The sequence below is a fragment of the Carassius auratus genome, chromosome 41 (assembly GCF_003368295.1).
Source record: "Carassius auratus strain Wakin chromosome 41, ASM336829v1, whole genome shotgun sequence".
NCBI classification, from domain to species: Eukaryota; Metazoa; Chordata; class Actinopteri; order Cypriniformes; family Cyprinidae; genus Carassius; species Carassius auratus.
Window position 1 is genome coordinate 16,492,541 of NC_039283.1, and position 26,908 is coordinate 16,519,448.

The 26,908-nt window shown below is 40.5% G+C and overlaps 3 protein-coding genes across 11 annotated transcripts in view; all 3 read left to right on the top strand.

The window, feature by feature from the left end:
- Positions 1–9,874, top strand: part of LOC113060226 (SHC-transforming protein 1) — a 31,928-nt gene extending 22,054 nt beyond the window's left edge. For 4 of the 5 annotated variants that reach the window (XM_026229134.1, XM_026229136.1, XM_026229138.1 and 1 more), the window contains 10 exons: positions 22–85; positions 1,855–1,974; positions 3,046–3,099; positions 4,199–4,250; positions 4,508–4,634; positions 5,424–5,583; positions 6,588–6,645; positions 6,979–7,092; positions 7,408–7,643; positions 7,747–9,874. In XM_026229134.1, coding sequence (XP_026084919.1) covers positions 22–85; positions 1,855–1,974; positions 3,046–3,099; positions 4,199–4,250; positions 4,508–4,634; positions 5,424–5,583; positions 6,588–6,645; positions 6,979–7,092; positions 7,408–7,643; positions 7,747–7,875 — 1,114 coding nt within the window. In that variant the 3' untranslated portion in view covers positions 7,876–9,874. The remainder of the gene's footprint in view (positions 1–21; positions 86–1,854; positions 1,975–3,045; positions 3,100–4,198; positions 4,251–4,507; positions 4,635–5,423; positions 5,584–6,587; positions 6,646–6,978; positions 7,093–7,407; positions 7,644–7,746) is intronic. The other variant, XM_026229135.1, reaches the window with a different exon arrangement.
- A 1,138-nt stretch (positions 9,875–11,012) lies between these two features.
- Positions 11,013–12,152, top strand: LOC113060227 (lens epithelial cell protein LEP503-like). Its single transcript, XM_026229139.1, has 2 exons — positions 11,013–11,406; positions 11,944–12,152. The coding sequence occupies exon 1, from the start codon at positions 11,208–11,210 to the stop codon at positions 11,397–11,399; it is 192 nt and encodes a 63-aa protein (XP_026084924.1). The 5' UTR covers positions 11,013–11,207; the 3' UTR covers positions 11,400–11,406; positions 11,944–12,152.
- Positions 12,153–13,232: 1,080 nt separating this feature from the next.
- The window catches only part of LOC113060229 (pre-B-cell leukemia transcription factor-interacting protein 1-like), a 55,242-nt gene continuing 41,566 nt past the window's right edge, over positions 13,233–26,908 (top strand). The window contains exons 1-9 of one of the 5 annotated variants that reach the window (XM_026229141.1): positions 13,233–13,363; positions 15,101–15,189; positions 15,622–15,831; positions 15,963–16,236; positions 17,104–17,331; positions 24,854–24,877; positions 26,065–26,108; positions 26,210–26,326; positions 26,597–26,864. In XM_026229141.1, coding sequence (XP_026084926.1) covers positions 15,127–15,189; positions 15,622–15,831; positions 15,963–16,236; positions 17,104–17,331; positions 24,854–24,877; positions 26,065–26,108; positions 26,210–26,326; positions 26,597–26,864 — 1,228 coding nt within the window. In that variant the 5' untranslated portion in view covers positions 13,233–13,363; positions 15,101–15,126. The remainder of the gene's footprint in view (positions 13,364–15,100; positions 15,190–15,621; positions 15,832–15,962; positions 16,237–17,103; positions 17,332–24,853; positions 24,878–26,064; positions 26,109–26,209; positions 26,327–26,596; positions 26,865–26,908) is intronic. The other 4 variants (XM_026229144.1, XM_026229146.1, XM_026229149.1 and 1 more) reach the window with 4 other exon arrangements.

Consider the following 26,908-nt stretch of genomic DNA (forward strand, 5'->3'; position numbering starts at 1 on the left):
ACCGTTTGTTTTGTATTTCAGGGAGGCAATATCAATGGTGTGTGAGGCAGTACCAGGTGCCAAAGGAGCTCAGAGAAGGAGAAAGGTATTCAATGCTTTACCTTATCTTACTTTCTCAGACACAGACTTTCAAGCTCGCAATATATTTGCCCTTTTGTTAGTTAGAGGTACAACTCAAAAACCTCACAGTGTTCTAGTTAGGCCTGAATGGTTTCCAGTAAAAATAGTGCTATGTTATCTTCAACACACACATTCATACTTGTTTGCTCAAGTGTTGTTTCACAGCTGTGGTGTTCGGTTTATGGTTGGTTTCAGAGGTTGGAGGGTACAAGACAAGACCTCTTTCAATTTGATTATATGGTTTGTGTGAGTGAGGACCAATAGTCTGTCCTGATCCTGTTATGATCAACACAGACCTGTTTCACAGCACATGCATGAATGGTGTGTTAAGCGGAGCATCAGTGTAACTGCAGCAGCCAGCTTGTGTTGTGCTTTCACACTGATAGTATTGTAACAGAGGCTCTACAGTGAAAATAAAATCAATTCTGGTTTAACATATTGAGTTTTTCCATTAATAACAGCTTTTAACATTGAATTGTTATTGGTCATATGCCACTTAAAGTCTGTTCAAAGGGGATCACATTAAAATAGTAATTTATTCATTCTATTCAATATATTCTTTATATTACATTCATTAATGCCTAAAATTAACACATCAAAAATAGGCTTAGCACAGATCATTCATTTACAGTTCCACTACTCCTCAAAAGTTTGGGATAATTAATGAAATAATAATTTTTATTTTTTGTGTGTGTGTGTGAAAGTAGTCTCTTATGCTCAACAAAGCTGGATTTGATTGACCAGAAATACAGTAAAAACGTTAATAGTGTGAAATATAAAACAAATTCTATTTGAATATATTATACTAACTAAACCAATTTCACCTCAAGTAAACCAGAAAGGGAACCAGCCGTATGTGTGTTAAAGGGGTCGTATAATGCTTTTTTTTAAAGATCATTATCTTGAGTATTTGGTGTAACAGAATATGTTGACATACTTTAATGTTCAAAACATTTTTCAAATAATGTACATCATTGTAGGTCCTCTATGCCCCGCCTCTCAAACGCGTCGTTTTCTACAAAGTCCCTCCTTCTAATAAGCGCAGTCTGCTCTGATTGGCCAACTGACCCAGTGCATTGTGATTGGCCGAACACATTAAGCACCCGTCGGAAATGTAACGGCCCTTTCCATAATCATGAGCTTCATCTTTCAAAATAAATGTAAAGTCTGTTAATAATGTCCTTCGTTTTACCATCAGTTCAAGCGTGAAAGAGGAACAGAGTGATGAGAAAAACACAGTGATGAAGCTCCTGTGTGTTTTTCGTTACACAAGCCTCAGATGATTAAAAGAGCTGACTCCCACTGTGTGAACCTGTCTCTCTCTCTCTCATGAACCAGTCATCTATAAAATGCGATGCTGTTCTGTTGCAAGTAATCTTAAAGATTCCTAAATGCATCTACTTTTGGAAGGCCAAATGAAAAGTGCTTTTGCTTTCACCTAAAGCACACAATATCTCTCTGACATGACTGCTTCGACACTACTGTGGTCACTGAAACCAGGCAACCTTTCTTTGGGTGAACATTTGTGCGGCATTATGCAAATTTTCCACATAGTGAGGTAGACATGTGTTGGCGTGTTTAAACAAGCTGTTTTGGGGGCGTGGCAGAGTATTGACTTGAATAAAGAATATCTCTTTGGATTTGAGACTTTAGTCTTTAAAAAAATTGTAATTGCATCGTATGACTCCTTTATGTGTATCTAAATGGAGTCTCTGTGTTTCGGTCTCTTCGCAGCCCTCCTCTCGTGGTCTCTCCTCCATCTTAGGGAAGAGTAATCTCCAGTTTGCAGGGATGACAATCAGCCTCACCGTGTCAACCAGCAGTCTAAACCTACTGGCAATCGACTGCAAACAGGTGAGGCATCACACACGCACGCAAACAAGTATATAGTGCCTCCTTTGCTGTGTGAAATTCACTGTTACACGCAGCTAATGATGAAAGCACCCTGCGTTATGCAGACGCTCTTCACAACAGTACAGGATGGATAAAATACCTCTGAATAAGATACTTCTCAGTATGACTTAAAAGTGAAATTTGCCTTTTCTACAATGTTTAAAATTCTTTCTCATATCCTAGTTGTGCCATGTGTAGAGACAAGCTATTTAAGTAGGTGTATTTCCATGAAGAGTGTACACTAGTGTAAACACTAATTTGGCTCTGATCACAAATTGTTAGAGAATAAGCTGAGAAAACCTCCTCCTCACTTGTCATAAGATCATAAAATTGCGCTAAAATACACATTTTAAATTTTTTGATTCTATATGGCCAAAATGTTGTTTTTTTGTTTGTTTTTTTACTTTGTCTTGTCTGACCATCACAGTTGAGCTAATTGATCTAAATTAAACTTTAAACTACAAAGTGTTAATTGAGTTTAAAAAAATTACTTCACTAAAACAAAAAGTGGAAATAGTTTAAAGTAACCTGCATTTCAAGGGGCTAATCTTCAGAAATTTGTTGATGTTTAGCTAAGTGTTACCCAGATGCCAACTAGATTATGTAAAGTTGCTGTAGTTGGCTGGAGCAGATATCCTCTGGCTTGTTTACAGCTGCACCACAGGACTTTTCCCTCACTAATAAGTGTTCAGTTATATACCAGTGTGTTGGCATTAGTGCAGTGAAGGTTTATCAGCGTTCGGGCTGCCCAGCAGGCAGCTGACTGGAGGCCAGACTAGGGCCTGGCGTAATTGCCCTGCTGATGTGTGTTTATCTTAATGAATCTAAACCATGCAGAAATACTGCACACAACTGCTCTGTTACTTTTTGTTAGACCACAGTCTCACCACATCATTTCTCGCCTTGTCTCCCTCTCTGTCCATCCCTTACTTTACTCATCCTCTGTCGCTTCCATGTTTGCTCATTTTCATCTCATGCCCACTGCACTTTTTTTGTCACATTGTCCTGTTTTCCATCCCTCTCTCCCTACAGATTATTGCCAACCATCACATGCAGTCCATCTCTTTTGCATCGGGAGGAGATCCAGTGAGTCGCACCCTCTCTCTCGATATCTCTTTCTCCTTCTTATTCTGTCTTTACTAGGGATGTTCATCAATTGTTGCCGATTAAGCTTATCAGAAGTTAATTTAATCAGCTGTAGCACAAATCTGTTTCGTAATCAGCCGAGCTGATGGCCATGCAAAGCCAGACTCCACAACATATACATACGTCCTCAGGTCGTCTGTACAAATGGGCTCACTGTAGTCATTGTTATAGCATTTCTTTTTAAATAATGATTGCATTCACTGCAAGGACCTTGATAGTGTACTGAAGTACAACATGCCAGCAGAAGGAATGTGCAAAACTACCGTATTTTCAAAATCAGTTAGTTGGTCGGTTGCCTTAGTCTGTCTAAATTCGTTCAATTAAATATTATATTAAAATTATAGTTAAATTGTAAGTTAATTCTGATTAATAATGCAATTTTAAGTATTTATTAATAAATATAATATAAAATCTTAAATTTTTGTTATTAATATTTAATAACAATTATTGATTAATAGATATAACATTTTAGAATATATATATATATAAATATATATATATATATAAAATGCAAAATTGAAACAGTAATTGAATAATTAGAACTCAGTTACTAATTTAATTAGAAATTAATAATTTAAATGTGTACATACTAATTATTTATTTAATGATTATATATAATATATTTAATTATTGATTTAATTTGATTTAATATTAAATATAAATACATTTGCACTTTATGCTATTATTATTAAATATGTACATATCGTTAATCAGTCGGTTGATGGATGAAACCCTACTACATACATTTCTTTTCCTCATATTCGTCTTACTCTTGCTTCTATCAGCTTTACTCTCATTCTGTCATTTCTTTCTCATTTGTCTTCTTCATCTGTCCTGCTGTCAGTAGTCATCTGTTCTTTCCCCCTACTGTTTCCTCTTCTGTTTCCTGCCCTTTAGTCAATAGACACCCTCAGCTAAAAGACTTGCTTTCTTCTGCTTGTCCCTTTGTTCTTTGTGTCTACTCTCTAATTTCTCTTAATGTTCCCCTGTTCATTCTTCCTTTCTTCTTCTCCATCCCTTTCTTTCTGTTTCTCCCCAGGACACAGCAGAGTATGTTGCCTACGTCGCCAAAGACCCCGTCAATCAGAGAGGTAAAGATATGCCTCGACACTTTCACATTGAGTTCTTTCATATACACAAGTGAATTTTAAATTACTGGTTTATTTGATGTTGAATACGAAATTACTTGGTTGTATGTAGCATTATTTGTTATGGCTTTAAAGGAATCATTTACCCGAAAGATTTGGAATGACATGATGTTTCATTTTTGGGTGAACTATCACTTTAAGGAAAATCTTGTTCTTGGCCATGACTGATGTCTTGATATTCAATATCTGATATTTGGTAGCATGTCATATCCTGGAGTGCTCAGAGGGCTTGGCTCAGGAGGTCATCAGCACCATCGGCCAGGCTTTTGAACTCCGCTTTAAACAGTACCTGAAGAACCCCCCCAAAGTGGTTACCCCTCATGACCGGTATGTGCCTGTTCAAACAAGTGCTGCAAACATTTACATTTATGTCAGTGTGTTTACATGAGTGTTTGTGCATTGTTTAATGATGGCACCTTCGTAGGTTCTTTAGACACCCCCTTAATATCCTGTATGTCTATTTACAGCATGTGTTTAAGGTGCTGAAACACATGACTGTGGCTATTTGCACTGCGTACCCACATCGTATTACTAATGAGTACTATTGCCTTATTTCTATATAAAATATCTAAAAAGATGACTGATAATCCAAATATCCTTTATATTTTACATGCATTCTATGAAAACAAGTATTATTTTATGCAATGTTGCTTTTCAGGAACAGTGATGTTATTCTTAGCTAAAAAATATTTTGTTTACTTAAATAAAGCTGAAATAGAATATAAATATAGATAAAAAAATTAAATGAACTGTTGCATTGGCAACTAATGGAAATAGGTTTAAGGTACTAAAATTACCGTTAAAAACTGAAACAAGAATTAAAGCTAAATAGAAGTATAATGCATCTAATAAAAATGACAAAAGCTAAAATGTAAATGTATAAGATATAAATAAGGCTAAATCAGCACTGCTCAAGAAATGTGCAGATTTAAGGATTTAAAAAGATCAAAAAGGCTCATTAAAAACTTATATTTTTGGAGCATATTATATTTGTTTATTGTTCCTACTTCCTTTTTATTGAGTGTGTGTCTATTCCTGCTGGTATCAGAATGAAACGATACATCATGTCATCACTCAAACAGCATCTCTATATAATAATATTATCTTTACCTTTAGGATGGCTCCTTTCGATGGGTTGGCCTGGGAGGAAGAGGAAGAGGACCTGCCTCCTCCTCAAGACTTTCCGTATTACAATAACTTCCCCGGTAAACAGGCTCCCATTGGAGGCTTGGTTGACATGAGGACCCGTCCTGGACACAGTACAGGAGCCACGCTGGTGAGACACACGTCTGCACAAGCTTGTGTTCGTTAACATTGATGTATGGGGATTTTAAGTCTTTTGAATTCATTCATGACCACAAAGTTTTGTTCACTGAATCTTTTTGCGTGTTATTAGTGAATCATTTTAGTGAATTTGGTTCGTTAAAAAGAACAGATTCATTCAAAGCCAAAATAAGTCTTGAAAATAAGTCCTTTATAACAATTTGTGTGGATGGAAATTTATAAAGCGATCTCAGCAAGGGTTTAAGAATCATAAGCATTTTTCTTGCGAATGGCAATAAAGCAGATCTTTAATTTTTCCTCCATTGTGTAAGCATGAGTAAGCATTTGTCAAGCTCTACCGTAAAGAAACAAAAAACACTTGGATTTGATTAAAGTTTGTAATAAAAGACACCAAGTCTGCATTTATATGATAAAAGTACTGTAATATTGTGAAATATTATTTCAGTTTAAATTAATCCTTTAATATATTGTAAAGCATGGTGAATTTTGCAGAATTTTCAGCAGCCATTATTCCAGTCTAAAGTGTCACATGATCCTTCAGAAGTCTTTCTAAAATGCTGATTTAGTTCTCACTAAACATCTTTTTATTATTAACAATGGTAGAACATTTTTGCTGCTCAATATTTTTTATGGAAACCATGAGACCCTACCATTCAAAGGTTTCTGATAAGTACAGTTAATATATAATATGATATAATATAATATAATATAATATAATATAATATAATATAATATATAATTTTTGTTGTTGTATTAAATGCTATTGGCTCATGTTATGGTCAGTCTTCACAGGCTGGAAAAGCCACCAGTGCACTTGAGCTCACCGTCTTCAAAAAACAGAGACTTTAGTGTACAAGAAATGTGATTCAGTGTATAAAAGTGAATTATTATGTTTAATTCACTTAAAAGATTAATTTACAAACACTGATTAGTTAAATAACAAAACTCCACTGGTTAATATATGCATCAGCACTTTAATTCACTGTCTCTCCTCAGCCCTTTGGACAGCCCAGCCAGAACGATATTCACAAGCAGCCTCTTCCTCCTCTTCCAGGTCAGGTTTGCACAAACACACATGCTTCACACTAATAATCCCTGCCCTGTTCCTTTCATAGTGCCACATAGTATTTGTCAGTCTTATATTATCGCACTTCCCTTCATTTCATTTTGCTCTCAGCTGAGCCTGTCATTCTGCAGAGTGAGTCAGCAGTGTTTCTGTCACTGTTCAATGCTCTCTGTTGGAAGCTGCCCAAACCTATTACACAGCTCCTTTGATGGGTGGCTTCTGGATCGCTGGATCAGAAAGTCAAAGCTTAAGCGCACTCACCTGAAGGTTAACTCACTTTAACCTCACAGTCGTCCTCTCTTTTCTCTTTCTCCCTTTCAGTGGGTGTTAAGGAGGGAGGCTTGTTTGATGACCCCTCATACGTCAATATTGATAAATCCCGCCTCCCAGCGCCAGCAGCCAATGGGAATGCTACCAGAGATGTATTTGATATGAGTGAGTAACTAATGCTTGGAAAAATGTATGGATTTATAATGCGTGTCTTGATATTCATATATTTATTCAAAAACGGCTAAAAATTGTGATTTTACGTTTTTCCTTAATCCATGTAAAAATCATGATAATTAAAGCAATTACTTCTTAAAATGTTTATTCATATTCATTAATATAATAGTATCATAGTTTTTTATTATTTAAAATTATTATAATTCTTTGATGAAAAAAAAAAAGTTTAATTAGTATTAGTAGTTGTAGAATAACTAAGTGTAAATTCTCTAGAGATGCACCAATATCATGCTCTCTGTCCTTTAGAGCCATTTGATGCTGCTTTAGTCATGTCGGGAACAGTGGCGCCCCCTCTGGCTGAGCAGCTACAAAACGAGCCCTGGTTCCACGGTCCTATAAGCCGCAGGCAGGCCGAAAGACTCCTGACCAAGGATGGAGACTTCCTGGTGCGGGAGTCAAACACCACACCAGGCCAGTACGTCCTCACTGGACAGCAGGGCGGTCAATCGAAACACCTGCTTCTGGTGGATCCAGAGGGAGTGGTGAGTAATGTGATGAAATCTACCTTTTGTCCTTATTAAAACATTATAGAATTCCATAGCATGTTAATACAATTCTTTAACGTCTGTTCTCTTCCTTTCATAGGTGCGCACCAAAGACCACCGCTTCGAGAGCGTCAGTCACTTGATCAGCTATCACAAGGACAACCGGCTGCCAATCATCTCGGCAGGAAGTGAGGTGTGTCTGCAGCAGCCAGTCGATCGCCGTGCTTAAACAAAAAACAAAAAAAGGCAGATCTTTCTCCACCACACATTTAAGAGAAACAAACTCCTCTATTTCCTGCTATTTTTGCCAGACTCTATTAGAGAAAAGCATTTTTTTTTTCTTCTTTTTTTATCCGTTGGGAGTGTAAGATAATCATATCTTCACAGAAACAAAGAATTTTGTACCGCATCAATTACCGGCCATGAAATTACCAAGCGATGCAATCATTCTACTCGAGGACAAACGGTCACGTCGCTTGAAATAAGCGATTATAAAAAGCCAAACTATGAATGGATCATGTCCCAAACACGACTTCATGTCTCAAATTATTCTTCGAGTCGAGAGTTGATGTGAATGCACTAAAATTGCAGAACCTTTGAAGCACTCTAAAGATTCACATCTCGTGCAATGGGCGAAATCCAAAGAGTTTGTCTTCAGAGAGCATTTTGTTGCGGCCGTTTGGAAATCTTGCACTTCCGTGGTGTCCTGACTGCCTGATGAATATGCAAAACTTTAAAGAGAATCCAGAGCTCATTCTCACGATCCCCTTCCGCATCTCATGAATCACATCCAGAATTCCCACCGGAATATCTCTGTTCTCAGTGTTCCCGCCAGGGGATAACACACAGAAATGCCTCTTAATCTCAACCTCACAATACCCTTTATAGAATTCCGAACGTGAGGAATTTTGGTTACTTGGGAAGACCCCTGGACATATGTGAAAGCTTGTGTGGATTTTTCCTTATGCAAATAAGCAGACGCTGTGAGGGACTTAACGCGGCCTGTTATGAGATACAACAAACTAGACTGTGGAAAAAGGGAACATTCCCTTTCCACATAACATCATATATCAGCTTGGGACAAAAGGGACAAGAGAAAAAAAATGAAGTGCAATGAGTGGACATGGGTGCGTAAGCCTGAATAGGACTGAAGGATCGTAGTTTGAGATCAGATTAAAGCCTTTTTATGATGTCATTTTAACTAAGTTTTTATATATTTGTTGCAATGATGTCATCTCGGTCAGCTGACGTCATCATTGGGATGGTTTTAATCTGGGAAATAGAGGTTCTATTTATCTTGTGGATGTCACTTCTGTTCGCATTGACAATCGATTTCTTCAAATATATCGAGTTGTCAGCTGCTTCTGTTTGTCCCGGAGACTTGAGTTACTGGAGAAAGCGTAAGGAGGCTATGGTGTGTGTTACAAAACCTGCGTCCTTTTCAGAGATTCACTATAATCACTTTGCATCTGAACAACATATATAACATATAGGGGACACACCAGCCAAGAAGAGGAAAAGCGCTCCAAATGAATTGTGAACGTGTCTTTGCAGCCGCAAGTGCAGTTTCTGTTGAAGCCACAAACAGGAAACCACGTTTTTCATCTTTGTTTGCTCTGATATTGATCGTGCCTTTTTACCAAACACAGACACACCGATAAAACACAGTCGCCTTTTTGTGATTCTATGGGTAATCATGACACTTTCTTTTCTGGGAAAAAACAACAACAACGGAAAAGATAATCAACTGCAAAAACGACACCAGTTTAGTGAGGCTCAGAACAGGTTTTGGGAAAGCAGTCTTCTGCACATTAATTCTGCTACGCTGTTTTTACTGTGCTTAGTTTAGTGCTGGTCTGTGGGTTAAATAAAACTGCTTAGTATCGTGTTATGTTGCTTCAACTTCAGTATGTGAATAAACACCTTCTATCTGTCATTTAGTAACCAACATTAGCTGCCCTGCAAGAGAACATGTAAATAAGCTTTGCCTATGCTAATAGCTGTCTAAAACCAGTCATTCACTGTGTGGATCTGTGTCTAATATATCTGTTGGGAATTTGTAAACTCGCAGGAAAAAAACATGAAGGTGTAAGATTTGACATGCTCTCCTGAAGACAACGCAGTAGCATTGTTTTTAATCACACAAATCTATGTAAATTGAGGATTCACTTAGTCAGATGTGCAAAGAACTTATCTGGATACTTTATCAATTTGAGATGGGCAACTTTTTAATTTTTAATCTTTTTAATAGATGTCACTTTTGGACTTTGAGTCAGTGGTCAACATTCATTCCACATTATGAATCCAGATGGATCCCAGCCGCAAATGTAGAGATGGTCCTCACTGCAGTACGCAAAATCCAGATCCTCCCACCTTACATATCCCTAAACCCACCCGTCTCCACCCCCTGATCCCTAAACCCACCCGTCTCCACCCCCTAGATTTGGATCCAACCACGCCCCCTGGATCTTGTGTTCTGCAGTGTGGGGCTACTGCAACTGTATGTGACCAGCCTTCACGCTTATGTAAATTGTATTCAAATTAATGCATTGAATGTTTTTTTTTTTTTTTTTTCATTTGCTGTCAGACTTTTTATGTGCTCATAGCACCACGGATCTGGTCACTAACTGACAAATGAAGATTAAAGAAAGTGTGTTTATCAGTCTGTGTGCGTGGATGCAAACATACACAGGGCTGGAATAATCTGGCTTTTACAACTTTGACTCGCCACTGAACTGTTTGCTCATTTTCATATTTCACAGCGGCCTTTTGTTGCATGGAAACACTTCCTGTTATTGTGGTAACGGTGTCTATTTTTTGTTGTGGTTGGTTGTTTGCTATTTTCTAAGCCAAAGGCATTTTATTCTTCTTTGCCTATATAAATGTTACTTTCTTTTTTTTTTTCTTTTTTTTTTAATACATGTTTTTGAATATTTTAATAATTATTTTCATGTTGTTGTTCTTTGGGGAAAACATAAATGTTTACACCTGTATCAAATGATCGATTACATATATAAATACATATATCATTCACCTTTCTTGATGTGTTTCATTTCACCTATTACCTTTTTTTTTTTTTTTTGATCAAGATCAAATGTCACATTTCAGAATTTTACTACTGTCTTCTTCTTTAAGATTAATCCATAAATATTTCTTAGTGACACTCGTCACATTATTACAAAGTCTGTATTTATTTGCGCACTTTTTGAGAATATTTTGACAGTCATTCAGGACCTTTCACTGCACAGTAGTGGAATTAGAGGTGAACAATAGGTAGATGAGAGATGTTGTGCTGCCATTGTGTAATAGGAGGTGAACAGTTTGCTGGCATTTTCCAGAGCTGAATGAAACCCATAATACAGGGGGCACTGGGTCTGTGTATCCCACAACACACAGCAGTCGGTTTGCTCCAGTGTTCAATCTGAAGAGACGTTACGGTTGAAGGAAAAAGTGGAGACCCACAACGCACAGCGGCAAATAAGGACCTGGCCCGCTCTCCTCCAGTTCCTCCCTTCAAGTATCGCTCGCACTCTCCAGTCGACCGTGGAGCGGTGGAGTGAGATGCACCCACAGCGCCCGCTGCCCCAGGCCATGCCCTCCTCAATGGGCCAAAACCTGAGAGATGCAGCTCTGAGGATGGGCCACGGCAGGAAATTGCTGGGAGGGAATGTGGCTTATGGAGTTATCCAGTCTCTTAAAGAGTGCCTCTACTTCCTGCTCTGCTGCTGGTGCATCAAAGAGATGCTGGACTAAGAGAAAGGTAAATAATTGCACACACACACAGTAAAAAAGCAACTGTTTGGTTACCAACATGCTTTCAAAATATCTCCTCTTATGCTCAAGAGAAGAAAAAAACTCACAACTTTGGGATGAATTATCTCTTCATGTGCCAAGGTGACATGTCAAAAGTTTTGTTTAAGGGTTTTAAGTTTTTCATCTTCTATTTACATTTTAAAATTTTAGTCATTTTTAATTTAATTTTAATTTTAGTCATTTTTAAGCAAACTAATAAAAGTGTTTTTCTAAGCTGTTTGAGGATTCAATAAGATATTAAAGTTGAGCAATACTTAAATGTTAATTGGAATTTATTATTTAAACTTTTATTGAAACAAAACAAGGGATCAAAAACATTTAGCCTTGACCTTGTAGAAGTATGCAATAAAGTAATGTGACCATTAGAGGGCGCCCTAGGCAACCGCAAAATAAATATTTTGAAGCATGAATAAATTAGTAGATTTATCGTCAGATGATATTTAAAACCGCTCGACGGTGATATTCATGATGTTTCCTTTTTCAGAGCGTTTGAGCAGGTGGATGATTGATCACAGATGTGTTGATGCTTTGGCCTGAATCCAGATCTCTTCACACACAGGCAGAAACTCGTGCCTCACAAGTCTCTGGCACTCTAGAGCACGCAGGCGATCACATCCCTGTCGACATGCTGGTGGTATTCAAACATGTTTTAACTGACACCGTTTGAGAAACTTGTGCAATAAATGAAAAATAAAAAAAAACATTGTGTAATTCTTTTTAAATAACTAAAAGGTCACGAGAGTTTTTAAATGGCTTAAAATTTAGGGTACGGCTACAAACTGTGACTGTAAAATGTAGGGCTAATAGTTTATATGTAAAGACACTATTACTAGTAATATCTTAAAGTAGGCCTACTTATGTGAATACAGATAAAGTATGCCATATGCTTATTTGAATACTGTACATAAGCATTTTACCCAAATGTATTCACAATGGGTTCTAATACATGTTGAAAAAGTAGCATATCAGATGCTCTATGCAAATAAACAGCCTATTGTAAACTGAGGCATTACACTACATTACACAGTCACTTATCTGTAGTTTCTGAAAAGAAAAGGAAAAGGTAGGTCAAGCTTGCTCATGCAAAACTCTTCACCGCAATGCTAGTGTGTTTTGGGGGCTTGATATGGCCTTTAAACCCAAGTCAAAAAGTGATATAAGCATGGCCACAGTGAAACTGGAATCCCTTTCAAAAGTGTAATATATTTTTATAATTGATAACTATAAAAATATTGTATTGAGGCTTTTTTTTTTTTAATAAGAACAGTTTATAAGGTTCTTAAGACGCATAAGTAACACAAATCCAAATAAGGATACTATATAAACAAAACCAATTTAAGAGCATTTCAAATATAATTTCCTGTTATTAGGAAAACTTTCATTCTCCAGAGCAAATTCAGTGACTCAAAATCATATTTTGTTCCAAACAGCCCTTGAAATTGGTTTTGAGTCTATAAAGAAAATTCTAAATAACATAAAGCGCATACATGATGCTATATTAAAGTCTTGCTTGGAAGAAAAGTAATAGAACACTCTATCCATGTTTTACATTAGGCTACTAGACATAAACACCAAGTCTGATATATGCGGATGGAGGTTTGTCGGGATCCTTTCTCATTTGTTTGAGCACACATCTCCTCGTTATCATGTCACCTGTGTTCGTTAGTCAAACACACAAAAAAAGTGTGCTTTGAAGGGCGGAAGATAACGTATGCTGTCATTGGTGGAGAACCAGTCTGTGGGCGGGACATTGCTAAACGTCAAGCTTTGATTGGTGGAAAACTTTGGAGACCGAGGGCCTGTCAACAAAACTGCACACTTAAGTTTGCAATTTTGCACAAGACAAGGAGAGCGTGGTGGAAATTGAAGAGTATTTAAGGCGGAAGGTGCTTCAGCGTTTTTAGGTATGGTTCTCTTTAATACTTTTAGAAATTTTTCGTATTTAATCGAATTCAAATCGCCTTTACATGAAACTTGGGGCTTGTTTTTTTCTTCTATATTTCCGGCATGTGCATGAATGTGTGTATATGTAAAGTGCGACTTCGTCATTTGCGTGCAAATTTAATTTTGAACACTCCCATTTCTCAACCGCATCTGCTTAAGACGTGCACAGATGTCCAACATCCGTGTAACATCCAAACACAGAGAACATGCGATTCGTATATGATGCATGGAAGTAATAATTGTGCTGATATTCGTATGACGTTTAGATGTGTCCTTGTATGGACATTTTCTGTTGGAAGAGGAGATGGAAGAGATAAAACTGACAGAGGACCTAGCTTTTCATTTAAAACGGTCTGGGTTTATCTGGTTTAATAGTTCACAAATTTACCAGAGTAATCTTAGCTTACCCCTAAAATACCAAATAACAAATATAAAATATTTGTTGTTGCTTCTGTAAAATAATCACTAATTTTATTATAGTATATAATATAATAATTTTCTCTAAAATAATTGGTTAATAAATGTATTACATTAATATGGAAGCCTTCCAACCTCAAGAATCTTTCAAAAATGTGTCAATATTTTAGGAAGCTTAATAAAGCTAAGCTTTTGTCTGTAAGACAATTAAAACAATATACAATTATAAACAATATATAATTAAAATAACTTACAACAATTCATCAATTTGTATACTATATTTATAATTATTTTTTGTGTTATTTTTTTTATTATTTAAAATATTAAACATCAGTATTTTCATTATCTTTTGATAATACCAGTTCAGTAAGGTGCACTTTGTGCTTCTTTCCGTGCTATTTTTAGCTGTTATCCATTTTCTATATCCTCAACAACTCTCATGGCTACATTCAAAAAACTCTCATGGGAGCCACATTATTAGCAGACCCAAATTACTGCGAAAGGAAAAAGATCCTTATTAAAGAGTGAAGTGTGTCACAAAGTGGCACTTCGATGATTAGGCCTCTTTCATTTAGAAATTGCTTTGTTCTTGCTTTGTTTATGGCAAAGATAAAGATCTATTTAATATTCAGATCTACTTAGTATTCAAAAGATTTAGCACAAATGGAAGAATGTCTGAAGAAGGTGCTGTAATTCATTGAAATGGCTGTTCGTCTTTGACCCACTTGGAGAAGTAGCTCACGTCTGTCTTGGTTTTCTGGTAGTGAGCAGTAGGTCCATTGCTTTGTTTTTTTCACTGTTGTCAGTATGTGTATAACTCCACCATTCTCCTCCTGCATTTAGGACTGTTTCACTTGACATCCTTAGTAACATTGTTCTTTGCCAAAATATTTGCCAGCCAGGGAACCGCTGGTGTAACCAATGGAGCAACACAAGGATAATACTAATGAAGTGAAAAACACTTTCACCGCAGCACCAGCTTTTCACTCTCTCTCTTTTCCACTAGTAGAGGCCTGTAGTACAGAGACCGTCCTCACTGAACTCTCTCACCACTCTCTCCATTATATAAACTTGTCCTTTCATTAAAAAGAAATGTCTTATGTGTACAGTGTATGCTAACACAGTAGTTCTCCACATGCTCAGAGTCCTTTACATATCCTTTACGTCTCATGCAATGAAACTCATCCACAATACAATTGGTCCTAAATTTTACTGTATTTTTCTGTTGATTTGTCACTGAACTGGAACTGGTGACTTTCTGAAGTGCTCATGTTTTTCAGTTGCTGGACGGAGCCACTAGGGGGCAATGTCTGAAAACAGCAACAGTGCCAATGGAAGCAGCTGGACTCTTCTTACTTCAGAGATGAAGGTGTGTGTCAGGGTCAAAGGCCAGGATGACAGTCCCTGGTTTGAAAATAATCATGTTATTGCATGCATAGACTGATACAAGCGTCAATGACGTTGCATCCAGGCATTTTATATATGTGTGTCTATAAATGTATATGTGTGAAAATTTAAATTCATACATGCAGTGACTTGAATACACATCTTCTGTTTATATAGATGCAGTATTTACGTAATATAGTTTATGGAAGCATAGCATTTATGTAGTGTAATCAATAACTCATGATATTTCTAAATAATATGAATAGTACTGTGCACTCATACTGTGGGTACTATGTAATTACTTGATGTGCTGGTATCATAATGTATCATAAAGAACAACGCAAGGTAAGTGTGGTAAAACTTCCCAAAAACATACTTCTTTTATTAATTGGAATCTTTCACTTTCCGTGTGCAGGTGTCTGGGGTTGAGAATGTGGGTCAGGTAGCTGAAGGTCTTAATATGGAGGAGCAGCTCTCAAAAGCACCTGAGCCCTCACCGGAGGCCCACGGTGACCTAGAGAAGCACTCCTCTGAAGCATCTGCTCACCAGCCGACAGAGACATCCTCGCTGTTACAGTCTGACCCCGCTCTCACCCATGGGTCAGAGTCTCCAGAGCTCTCTCAGGTGTCCTTCCTCGAATAAATGCTTTAAATGTTCTAAAATCCTGTTGGCCATAACAAAAAGAAAAAAATCATCCTGTTTTTCTTGTTCCTTTAGTGTAAAATAGTAACTAAATCTAGCAAAATATTAACCAGGTGACGTCTCCGGAGACCAGTGAGGGTCGGGCGCAGCTGAATGCAGCACATATCAGAGAAGAGCCCAGCTCTGTCAGCTCCTGGACCCCTGACCACGGGGATCAAGGCCACTCACAGAGCCCAGTTTCTCCCAGCGCTGATGGCGAATCATTCTCTGACTCATACGCTCACATAAGTCCTACCTCGGGATCAAGTCCACTTCCTGCTTCAGTTTATCAGGAAAGAGACTGGTTTAAATCAGATGAGGACTCTCTGAGAAAAACCATAAATGAAGGTGAGAGACTGTACTAAAGAAGTGATATTTAGTGTATTTATAATCTATTTTGTGATTATTTGATTTAGTTTTTAATACTTGTTGCTTGCTTCTATGTTTTATGTACTTTATATACTTTTAAAGTGGTGGTCAAAACAGAGCATAACTGCAGTTGGCAGATCTGTTCTGGAATAATGATGGATTTGCATGATGACTGGTGACAGCTTGATTTCTATATATTATTCTTTATTTATATACTATAAATAAAGCATGTGCTCTGATTACATTTCAGATGCATCATTCTCTCTGTTTTTCGCTCTCTTTCTTAAGATGAACACGTGCTTGTACCTGCATCCTGAAAAAACTACAGATTGTATTCAGTTTTTTTCCCAAATCTTTTTGAAATTATATAAGATGGTGTGTCAGTGTTTGTCTTTATAAAATTTGTGCACTTTATGTAATTTGAAGAAAGGAATGAGGCTGCAGCAAAATCGTAGTAAGACTTTGGCCGTGGTATTTCAAGTAGCTTGGGTAGCACATCAGCATACATTACAATTCAAAAGTCTAATTTTCTATTGTAATATATTAAACTGTTTTCTATTTTAATATAATTTAAAGTGTCATTTATTCCTGTGATGGCAAAGTCGAATTTTCAGCAATCTTTACTCCAGTCTTCAAGTGTCACGTGATCCTCCAGAAATCATTCTAATATGATTTGTAGCTCAAGAAACATAACACTAGTATCAGAAAACAGTGAACAGTTAATAATATGTTCCAGGCCCAAAAAAAAGCAATGTTTGGATTGTATATTTGTGTACAGATCATGCTTTTTTTTTTTATTGACTTACTGAATATCCTCAATAATCATGTGCCCTTTTTTCTGTGTAGAGTCTAAAGAAGTGTTAGAAACAACCGGGAAGGAGGGGAACGCTTTACGAAAGAGAAAAATCTCCCACCTGGGCTCTTTGGACAAGACAGAGGCAGATGATGATGATGAAGAGGGGGATGAGGAAGATTTTCAACCACCTCAAAGAGAACAGGAAACCGTCTTCTCTTTGAACAAGTGCATCCTTGCAGCTGTAATTCTTCTAGGGCTAGGGACCATTTTCTTCTCTGGTAAGCATGAGGCCCGTTTTCACATTCTTTTTCATTTTAAACAAATCAAATGAAATACAGATTGCTGTATTATTTATATCAAGTACTTAGCATATTCAAACAATTAAATAAATGTATGATTTTAATAATACTTCCTATATTCTTATTTAATTACCATATTCAGCACCAAAAAGTGGGTCTTTTTAAGTTAAAGTGAGATAAGATTTCTCTTATTTAAAATAAATTTGTCATTACAAATAATATACTGTCAGCATAACGGTTTGAGTGAATTTGTAAGACATTACGTGTATAAAATTTTATCCCATTTTTTTCAGTTTGATTTCATAAATGGGATCAAGACACTGCTCTTAGCCTGCCGTTATTAGGTTGTCAGTCACTAGAGACGTCTGCGTGAACTACATACTCAGAAATGTGGTTTTATTAACAAAGTTCGGGAGAAGCACGATCAGATAATCATCCAATTTGGCACAGGTGCATCTCGTTTAGCTAATCATCTTATAGCTCGCAAGCGTATATATATCCAGTCTTCCTACCTCCTGTCCCACGACAGTTTTTCGGCATCCACTCGTCCGCCAGATGTCGGAACTCGAACTCTTCCCTTCAGACAATGAGCTAGAAGCTCCCCAGCAAGCCACCGGCTCTAAAGCAGCTTCCTCTGCTGACCCCATAGCACCTCCTTCTCGACCGGGATGCAGCGCCGAGCCCGAGACCTCAGCGCGCGGGCGAAGACGAAATAGGCCGGATTCGCACACACCTCGAAGTCTCCGTTCACCTCCTCCATCGAGACAGCCAATCCAATCACCATCAACATCACATGCATCGGCTTCACCATCCATCCCACCCATTGGAAAATGGACCGTCGCAGGATTAAGACAAGCGCTGTCAAATTCGGATGTCAGGTTTTCTCGCAACATGAGCAAAGCTCAACTCTACGAGCTTTATAGCACACTAGGAAATAATCCACCTACCTCCAAAAAGGTAACCAAAGCCCACAGGTCTAAACAACGTGTCACACAAATGTCATCTTCTTCCAGCTCAAGTTCCAGCTCCCCCCAAGCGTCAGGACATAGCAGATCATCAGCAGGTCGGGGCCACGCCCCAAACTCGGCCGCTCCTCCCATCGCACTGCCTCCCTCTTCACAACCTATCTCTGCAGCTCCTTCAGCTGCCTCGCCGCATGCAACAGTGCCTACGGGCGCGAATTTCCAACCTCCACTGATTTCTACTTTACCTTCGGCTGCAAAGACTAGCGCGAGGCTGCCTCCGCTAGCCGCTCAAGCTCAGCCTCCTTACTTTTACCCCTCCACTTTTTCTTTCCCCCACCAATGGCCAGCAGCCCCAGTTGCAGACACCCAAGCTGGGAATCCTCAGCTAGCAACACAAGCAGGCGGGCCTCCTTCCTCCTTTCCATCTTCCTCTTTCTCTCCTTACGGGCTTCCCCAGGCACCGGGGTTCAATCCATGCGTGAGGATGCCTCCGCAAACGGGTGCAACCCCTCCCTCATTTCCGCCTTTCTCCTTCTATCCTTCGCCCTACGGGCCGACCCCAGCTCCAGGGGATAATCCGTGCGTGAGGATGCCTCCGCAAACGGTTATGGCCCCTCCTCATCTTCCTTCCAACTCCTCTACCCAAGCTAAACCGCAGTATACTCTATTCACAGCGACCCCTCTACATACTCCACCTAATGCCGCCGCTATGGAGCCACCCCCCGTGCCTAGTTCCATCAAATCACAGATTCTCACAGGTGCGGATGTTGATCTCTCCTCTCTTCTCTCTCTGCTCCCTCCGGCTGATTCCTACCGACAAATAGATTGCGGAGATTTCTCAGTAACTTTAAAAAATTCGACTCCCAGTTCATCCCGCCCCCTTTCTTTTTCCGAATTTACGATCGCATTTAGCCGCTATACGGAGGTAATCTGCTCTGCTTTTCCCTATAGACGGCGCGAGCTCAATGACTATCTGGCTATAGTCGCGGAACTCGCGCTGTCTTATGGCGGAACCCATTTCTATACTTACCACAAGCTATTCTCAGCCAAATGTGCAGTACGCGTAGCCCAGTGGAATCAATGCCCCTATTGGGGCGCCCTGGATGCTGATCTTCACAGCCGCGTATTTTTTAGCTGTCGCAACATATCATGCGCAGTCTGCAGGTCAGTTGCTCACTCGACCATCTCATGCCCCCAAATCAATCCAGCTATTATTCCCTGCCCAGAACCGACGCAAATCAAGTCAACCAGCTACGTTCCACGTCCGGCAACCACCCATCCAGCATCAAATAGAGAATCCTTCTCAGCCACGGGTAATCAACAGGTCTGCGGTAATTTCAACAGAAGAAATTGCGTGAGACAGCAATGCAAATTTCTCCATGTCTGTAATTACTGCGGTGGAGCCCACGCTCGTACAGTATGCCCAGTCATGAAAGCTACCAATAAAAAATCTAGAAACTACTTATCGACTCCGATTAATATTTCTCATCTTTCCTCTGAACTTTCACACCACCCAGACAAAAATTTTACCAATTTTCTTCTATCTGGCCTCAAACAGGGATTTAATCCCGGCACTACATGCCCAATCTCACAGAACATTATTTGCAAAAATCTTCAATCCGCACTCGCAGAACCAGACACAGTAGATAAATTAATCAAAAAAGAAGTCGAGTCAGGCTTCATGATCGGGCCCTTCGATGCCCCCCCCTTCAAAGAGTTTCGAATCAGCCCTATCGGAGTGGCTACCAGGAAATTTTCTGGAAAAAAGAGACTGATTATCGATCTCTCAGCCCCACGTAATTCCCCATTTCCCAGCATAAATAGCCTCATACCCCTCGAAGAATACTCTCTGCACTACCATGACATAGATCAAGCGATCACCATGATAAAAAATGTAGGTCGCGGTGCATGGCTGGCTAAAGTAGACATCACTTCTGCTTTCAAAGTGATGCCTCTCCACCCAGATTCATGGCATCTTTTCGGGATACGCTGGCGTGGGAAGTTTTATTTCTCCGTACGCCTTACTTTCGGATGTAAAAGCAGCCCAAAAATTTTCGACATGTTATCAGAGGCAATCTGCTGGATTCTTTCTAATAACTATTCAATTCCTCACCTAATCCACCTGCTCGACGACTTTCTTATTGTCTCACCTCCCGATGCAATTCCAGCCGAAAATATCACAACTGTCCACAGGGTTTTCTCAGAGCTAGGAATCCCCATTGCGCACGAGAAATCCTTGGGACCAACCCATTTCATTGAATTCTTAGGTATCAACCTGGATTCAATCAAATTCCAGGCCTCTCTGCCAAAGGAAAAAATCGACAGAATAATTTTAGTGGCTTCTTCCTTAGCAGAGTGCCAAAGTTGTTCAAAGCGCGATCTCCTCTCTCTGCTCGGGCATCTTAACTTTGCAATGCGCATAATCCCGCAAGGCCGCCCTTTCATCTCTCATCTTCTCGCACTCGCATCCTCCGTGCATGCCTTAGATGATCAAATTATCATAAACCAGGCATGTCGCAATGAACTCAGTTTATGGATCTCCTTCCTCAGACAATGGAACGGCTTAACTTTTTTCTACAGCGATCTGGTGTCTCTCCCCGACGACATCCAATTATTTACCGACGCAGCCCCATCCGTCGGTTTCGGGGGGTTTTATCAAGGCCGTTGGTTCGCATCTCCGTGGCCCCCCCAGATGCTCGACTCTCCCCAATCCTCCGCGCTGTTCGAACTTTACCCCTTAGTCGTCGCAGCCTTTCTATGGGGAAAAAATTGGACGTCAAGCAGCATTTTAGTATACTGCGATAACGAAGCGACCGTGCATTGCATAAATAAAGGCCGTTCCAATTCCCTAGCTCTCATGCCGCTACTAAGACGTCTAATATGGATTTCAGCATGTGATCAATTTATCATAATTGCTAAACACATTTCCGGATCCAAAAATCAAATTGCTGATTCTCTCTCTCGTTTCATGTTTCAGAAATTCAGAACGCTGGCTCCGGAAGCAGACACATCACCTACCCCAGTTCCTCTCTATTCACAACTCATATTTCCATAACGCATCCCCTCAAACCCCTTCTCGACGCATCCATCGACTCTATCCTACATGCAGTTTCTCCCAGAACCATCCAGTCGTATCTCACAGCGTGGAGATGTTTTAAAACTTTTCACCTCTCCTATCATTTGCCATTCCCCGATTTTTCTCTCCTCTCAATTACTTCATTCATTTCCTTCCTCAGTACCGCGAAGAACCTCCAGGCAAGTTCTATTAAAGGTTACTTAAGTGGCGTTCAATTTTTCCATAAACTAATCCACGGCTTCCCCTCCTCCGTGATAAACAATTCGCAAACTTCTCTTTTAATCAAAGGAATTCAAAGAGCTCGCCCATCAAACCCGGATTCCAGACAACCCATAACTCTGGACATCCTCACAAACTGCATCCAAAAGCTCCGCACAGGGTATCATTCGATCCATACCGCTCGTACCCTAGATGCCATGTTCCTATTGGCTTTTTTCGGCTTTCTGAGATGCTCAGAAATTGCAATTACCTCGAAATTCAACCCCAAACTCCATCCGACAATCTCTGATTTGTGCATACGGGATAACGAAACCATCGCTTACTCCATTAAACATAGTAAGACGGACCAAGAAAGGAAAGGCCACTACATATACATTTTCAATCTCCCATCTCCAATTCAACCTTATCAGGCTCTCGTCTCTTATATCCAGTTCAGGAACGCCCAATCCAAATCCGCACTGGACCCTCTCTTTGTCGACGACTCCAACCATCCCGTTACACGTTTTTGGTTCCAAAAACATTTAAAGCTCATACTTACGCAATCAGGCTTTCACGCAGAAAATTTTTCCAGCCACTCATTCCGCATTGGGGCAGCAACTACAGCAGCTCAGAAAGGACTCTCCCAAAATCAAATACAGGCTCTGGGTCGTTGGTCATCAGAAGCTTTCAAAAGTTACATCAGGTACAATCAAAGCCACATAAAGGCAGCCCATGCAGCCCTGATCAGCTGATAGTTTAAAAAAAAAAAAAAAAAAAAAAAAAAAATGGATGTAAGTGCAATTACCTATTTTGATTCATTCAATTAAAAAAAAAAAAAAAAAAAAAAAAAAAAAAAAAAAAAAAAATTAAATTAAATCATGTTGTGTACTTGAATAATAGAAGCCTCTCAGTTATCGTTTCTTCGGCCAAAGTAAGGGCCCTCCAGCCATCGTAACAATCTCCTTGCCTATTTCAGCATCGGACAGGGCTCTCCCTTCCGGTGCAGCTGGGCAGTGGCTCCCTTCGGTCGCAGTGTGAGCCTTTTCATCTGTCATTGAGTTGCGCTGCGCGCTCAGCGGCAGATGGGGGTATCCCTCCCGGTGCAGCAGAGCCACAGGCCCCCTTCGGTCGTTGTGACAGCCCTCCATCCGATGCATCAAATTAAGCCGCTTATACAATCGCAAGGGGGACTCTCCCTTCCGGTGCAGCAGAGCCGCAGCTCCCTTCGGACGCAGCGAGAGTCCCTCCATCAGTCGCGTTTTCTTGCCTACTCCGTATCGGACGGGGCTCCCCTACCGGTGCAGCAGACCCACGGCTCCCTTCGGTCGCAGGGTGAACCCCCCGTCTGAGTTATGTTGCATGCTCAAGGGCGGACCGGGATCTCCCTCCCGGGGGAACACAGCCGCTGGCTCCCTTCGGTCGCAGCAGGAGCCCTCCATCCGATACATCAAACCGTGCCTCGAATCTTCTTGCCTATTCTGCATCTGATGGGGCTCTCCCTTCCGGTGCAGCAGACCCACGGCTCCCTTCGGTAGCAGGGTGAACCCCCCGTCTGAGTTATGTTGCATGCTCAAGGGCGGACAGGGTTCTCCCTCCCGGGGGAATAGAGCTGCTGGCTCCCTTCGGTCGCAGTGAGAGCCCTCCATCAGACGCATCAAGCCATGCCTCGCATCGCAAGGGGGACTCGCCTTTCCGGTGCAGCAGAGCCGCAGCTCCCTTCGGACGCAGCAAAAGTCCCTCCAACAGTCGTATTCTAGTTAGCGTCAATCAGGGCTCTCCCCTCCGGGGCAGCACTCCTGCTGCAGAGTTGCGAACCCCCTACGGAGGCTGGGAGAACCCTCAGAGGCAAAAAAACCGTGCCTCCATAAACCCGCAATGGGGGACTCCCCCTTCCGGTGCAGCAGAGCCGCAGCTCCCTTCGGATGCAGCGGGAGTCCCTCCAACAGTCGCGTCTCTTTGCCTTTTCAGCATCGGACTAGGGCTCCTCTTCCGGTGCAGCAGACCCACAGCTCCCTTCGGTCGCAGTGTGAACCCCCCATCTGAGTTATGTTGCATGCTCCACGATGGCTAGGGATCTCCCTCCCGATGGGGTACAGCCGCTGGCTCCCTTCGGTTGCATTAGGAGCCCTTCATCCGACGCGCCAAACCACGTCTCGAATCTCATTGCCTATTTAGCATCTGACGGGGCTCTCCCTTCTGGTGCAGCAGACCCACGGCTCCCTTCGGTCGCAGTGTTAACCCCCCGTCCGAGTTATGTTGCATACTCTATGGCGGCCAGGGATCTCCCTCCCGATGGGATACAGTCGCTGGCTCCCTTCAGTCGCAGTGAGAGCCCTCCATCAGATGCAACAAACCGCGCCTCGTACTCAGCCGCAAGAGGGACTCTCCCTTCCGGTGCAGCAGAGCCGCAGCTCCCTTCGGAGGCAGCAAGAGTCCCTCATTTCCTGATATCTGGCATCGTGCTCCTCCCATAAGCGGCACGGAGGGCTCGCCGGTAAGACGTTGCGAGCCGCAGCTCTCGTCGAACACTGCACGGCTCTCCAGGTCGCTCTGCATTTTCTTCCCAACACGCATATTTTGGGGGGCAACTAAATTTTATCTCTCTGGCTGCTGTCCTATGGCTTTAAGCTTCTTTTGGGGAGTTATTTGGGTTCGGGCTATGCTCCGGGCCCGGACCCCTCCCCCAGGACAGCACGCCAAAATATGCCTACTATTTGCCTTCAGATTAGATGTAAGGGTGAACTCGTGAAATGTGGTTTTATTAACAAAGTTCGGGAGAAGCACGATCAGATAATCATCCAATTTGGCACAGGTGCATCTCGTTTAGCTAATCATCTTATAGCTCGCAAGCGTATATATATCCAGTCTTCCTACCTCCTGTCCCACGACAGTTTTTCGGCAACCCTCCTCCACCCCAACTCCTCACTTCTAATCTATTTATCCCAAATTGGGATGGGGGGAGTTATTTGGGTTCGGGCTATGCTCCGGGCCCGGACCCCTCCCCCAGGACAGCACGCCAAAATATGCCTACTATTTGCCTTCAGATTAGATGTAAGGGTGAACTCGTGAAATGTGTGATGGAGTTTACCATTTATGAGGATGGTTAGAATTAACTTTTATAAGACTCCTAGACAATCTGATATTGAATATTGCAAGTCATAAAAACGGGGCATGTGACCAAAAGTACCTATGCGGTGGCCCATATCAGAGAGTGAATTTGAATATGTTCCTGTGTCTGAGACTGAGGTGTATTGTTCCACAGGTATGCTCATGGACCCGGATGGTGGTAGGAAGAGAGAGAGTGTTTGTGTGTCTGTGTGAGATGGATGGAGCAATGAGATGCTTAAGCTCAAAGTAATTTGCTGGTGAATGGATGCCGCAGATGAAAACATGCATGTGCTTTTGCATATGTGCTGGATATGATCTGGTTCTCAATCTTTTGACTCCCATGCCCCTCATTGTCCACAACAATATTTGAATGGCCTTTCCACTTGCTGGATAAGAATTTTAATAATATATATATTTTTTTACTCAAAATTTTCTACCTGATAAAATATTTTAGAACTTCAAAGGCAAATCTAGAACAATATGTATTAGTAATATGTATTAAAATTCCCATGACAGATACAGTTAATTAACATGACTTTCGATGTCTAGAAATCATTTTTTTACTCAAACTGTCTCAAATATCCAGAATGTCCAAGAATGTGGAAACAGTGTTAGGTTGAGACAATTTTTTTTTTCTTTTCTCTTTTCTGTACTTAAAATGAAATTCAACCAAAAATCTAATTTTGTCATTTCCCCTCAAGTCATCCTCAAACCTGTATGAATTTCTATGAAGATATTTTGAAGAATGTGGGTAACCAAACAGTTTCTGGTCCCTATTGAAAAAACATCATGGAAGTCAATGGCGACCAGAAACTCTTTGGTTACTTACAATCATCAAAATATCTTCTTTTGTGTTCAACAGAAGACAGAAATTCATGCAGGTTTGGAACAACTTGTGGGTGAGTAAATGATGACAGAATCTTAATTTTGGGGGGAAATTGAGAGTTGCAGTTATCTGGGCACTGGTTAAATTGTGCTTTCATGATGTACAATAACTCATGACAGTTGTATTTGAAATTGTTTGTGCATCCTGTTTAATTTCCTGTGATCTCAAGTGGATGCATAACCACTCTGAATAACTGTGGAAGACTGAAAGACTATATCAGTTAGTTACATGAATAATGCATACATTTAGAAAATGAATCGAAAACATTTACTGTAGATTAATGTACAGATTTAATTCAATACATTGCATGTTATAAATAAGCCACTGCTTGAACCGCATGCTTTCTGTGTGATCCCTCAGTCCCTAACTACTTTCTCATCTTCATCACATTGGCCATTGTTGCTTTTTACTGATCAATATGGGATTGTGATTCTGGTTATGTTGCTTGATTTGCTTGATCTTCTGCGTTTTCTTCTCAGAATCAGACATGGATGTTAGAGAGTTGAAGGAGCCAACAAATCAGGTCAGTTCATCTGCTATTCATTTTTTATGTGACGTTACAGACCTACACATTATATTTTAGTTCGTATTCTATCATCTGTTGATCATTTATGTGTGTGATAGGAGTGGCTGAATCCTGAGGTCTCCAAAGACATGCCTGCTGGTTTTCAGCCTCCAGATATTTTAAGCAAACAGGCGAAGGAAGATCAGCACGTATTGTTACTACAGGCACAGCTTCAGGTACAGAATCTGTGTTAAATGAAGTCCAAATGAGTGCAACAGAATTACAAGTAAACAGGCTCCACATGTAAATGACCTTTTATACTGTTCCTCAAGGTTTCTAGGACCAAAAACTTAAGTACGTAATTTACTTTTGGATGACTCTTATATTCAATAAGGCTATTTCTGTAATACATTATTCTCTTTTGTATTACAAAGTAGCAGGGACATTTTCAAAGTATGGCCAAATTAAAGCGTTTCAGTCGTTCAATGTTCATTTTTTGCACTCAGCAACATCAAGTTGAACTGAAAGAAGCGCAGTCTCGGGCAGAGGAGGGAGAGAAAGAGCGTGTGAGGAGAGAAGAGCTGGAGAAGGAGTGTGAGAGGATAAAAGGAGAACTAGATCGAGTCCCTGCTCTTCAGAAGGAGCTGGAGCAAGAGAACGAGAGAATGAAAGAAGAAAGTGCGAGAGCAAAGAAAGAGCTGGAGGCCGTGCCATTGCTTCAGAGAGAACTGGAGCATCTGAAAGTTAAAGTTTCACAGCTCACACAGAGCACAGGTGCAGTGAACACACGTGCACACACACTGACAGCAGTGATTCAT

Coding starts and splice junctions, on each gene's coding strand:
- LOC113060227 (XM_026229139.1), top strand. CDS start 11,208: ATGCACCCACAGCGCCCGCTGCCCCAGGCCATGCCCTCCTCAATGGGC.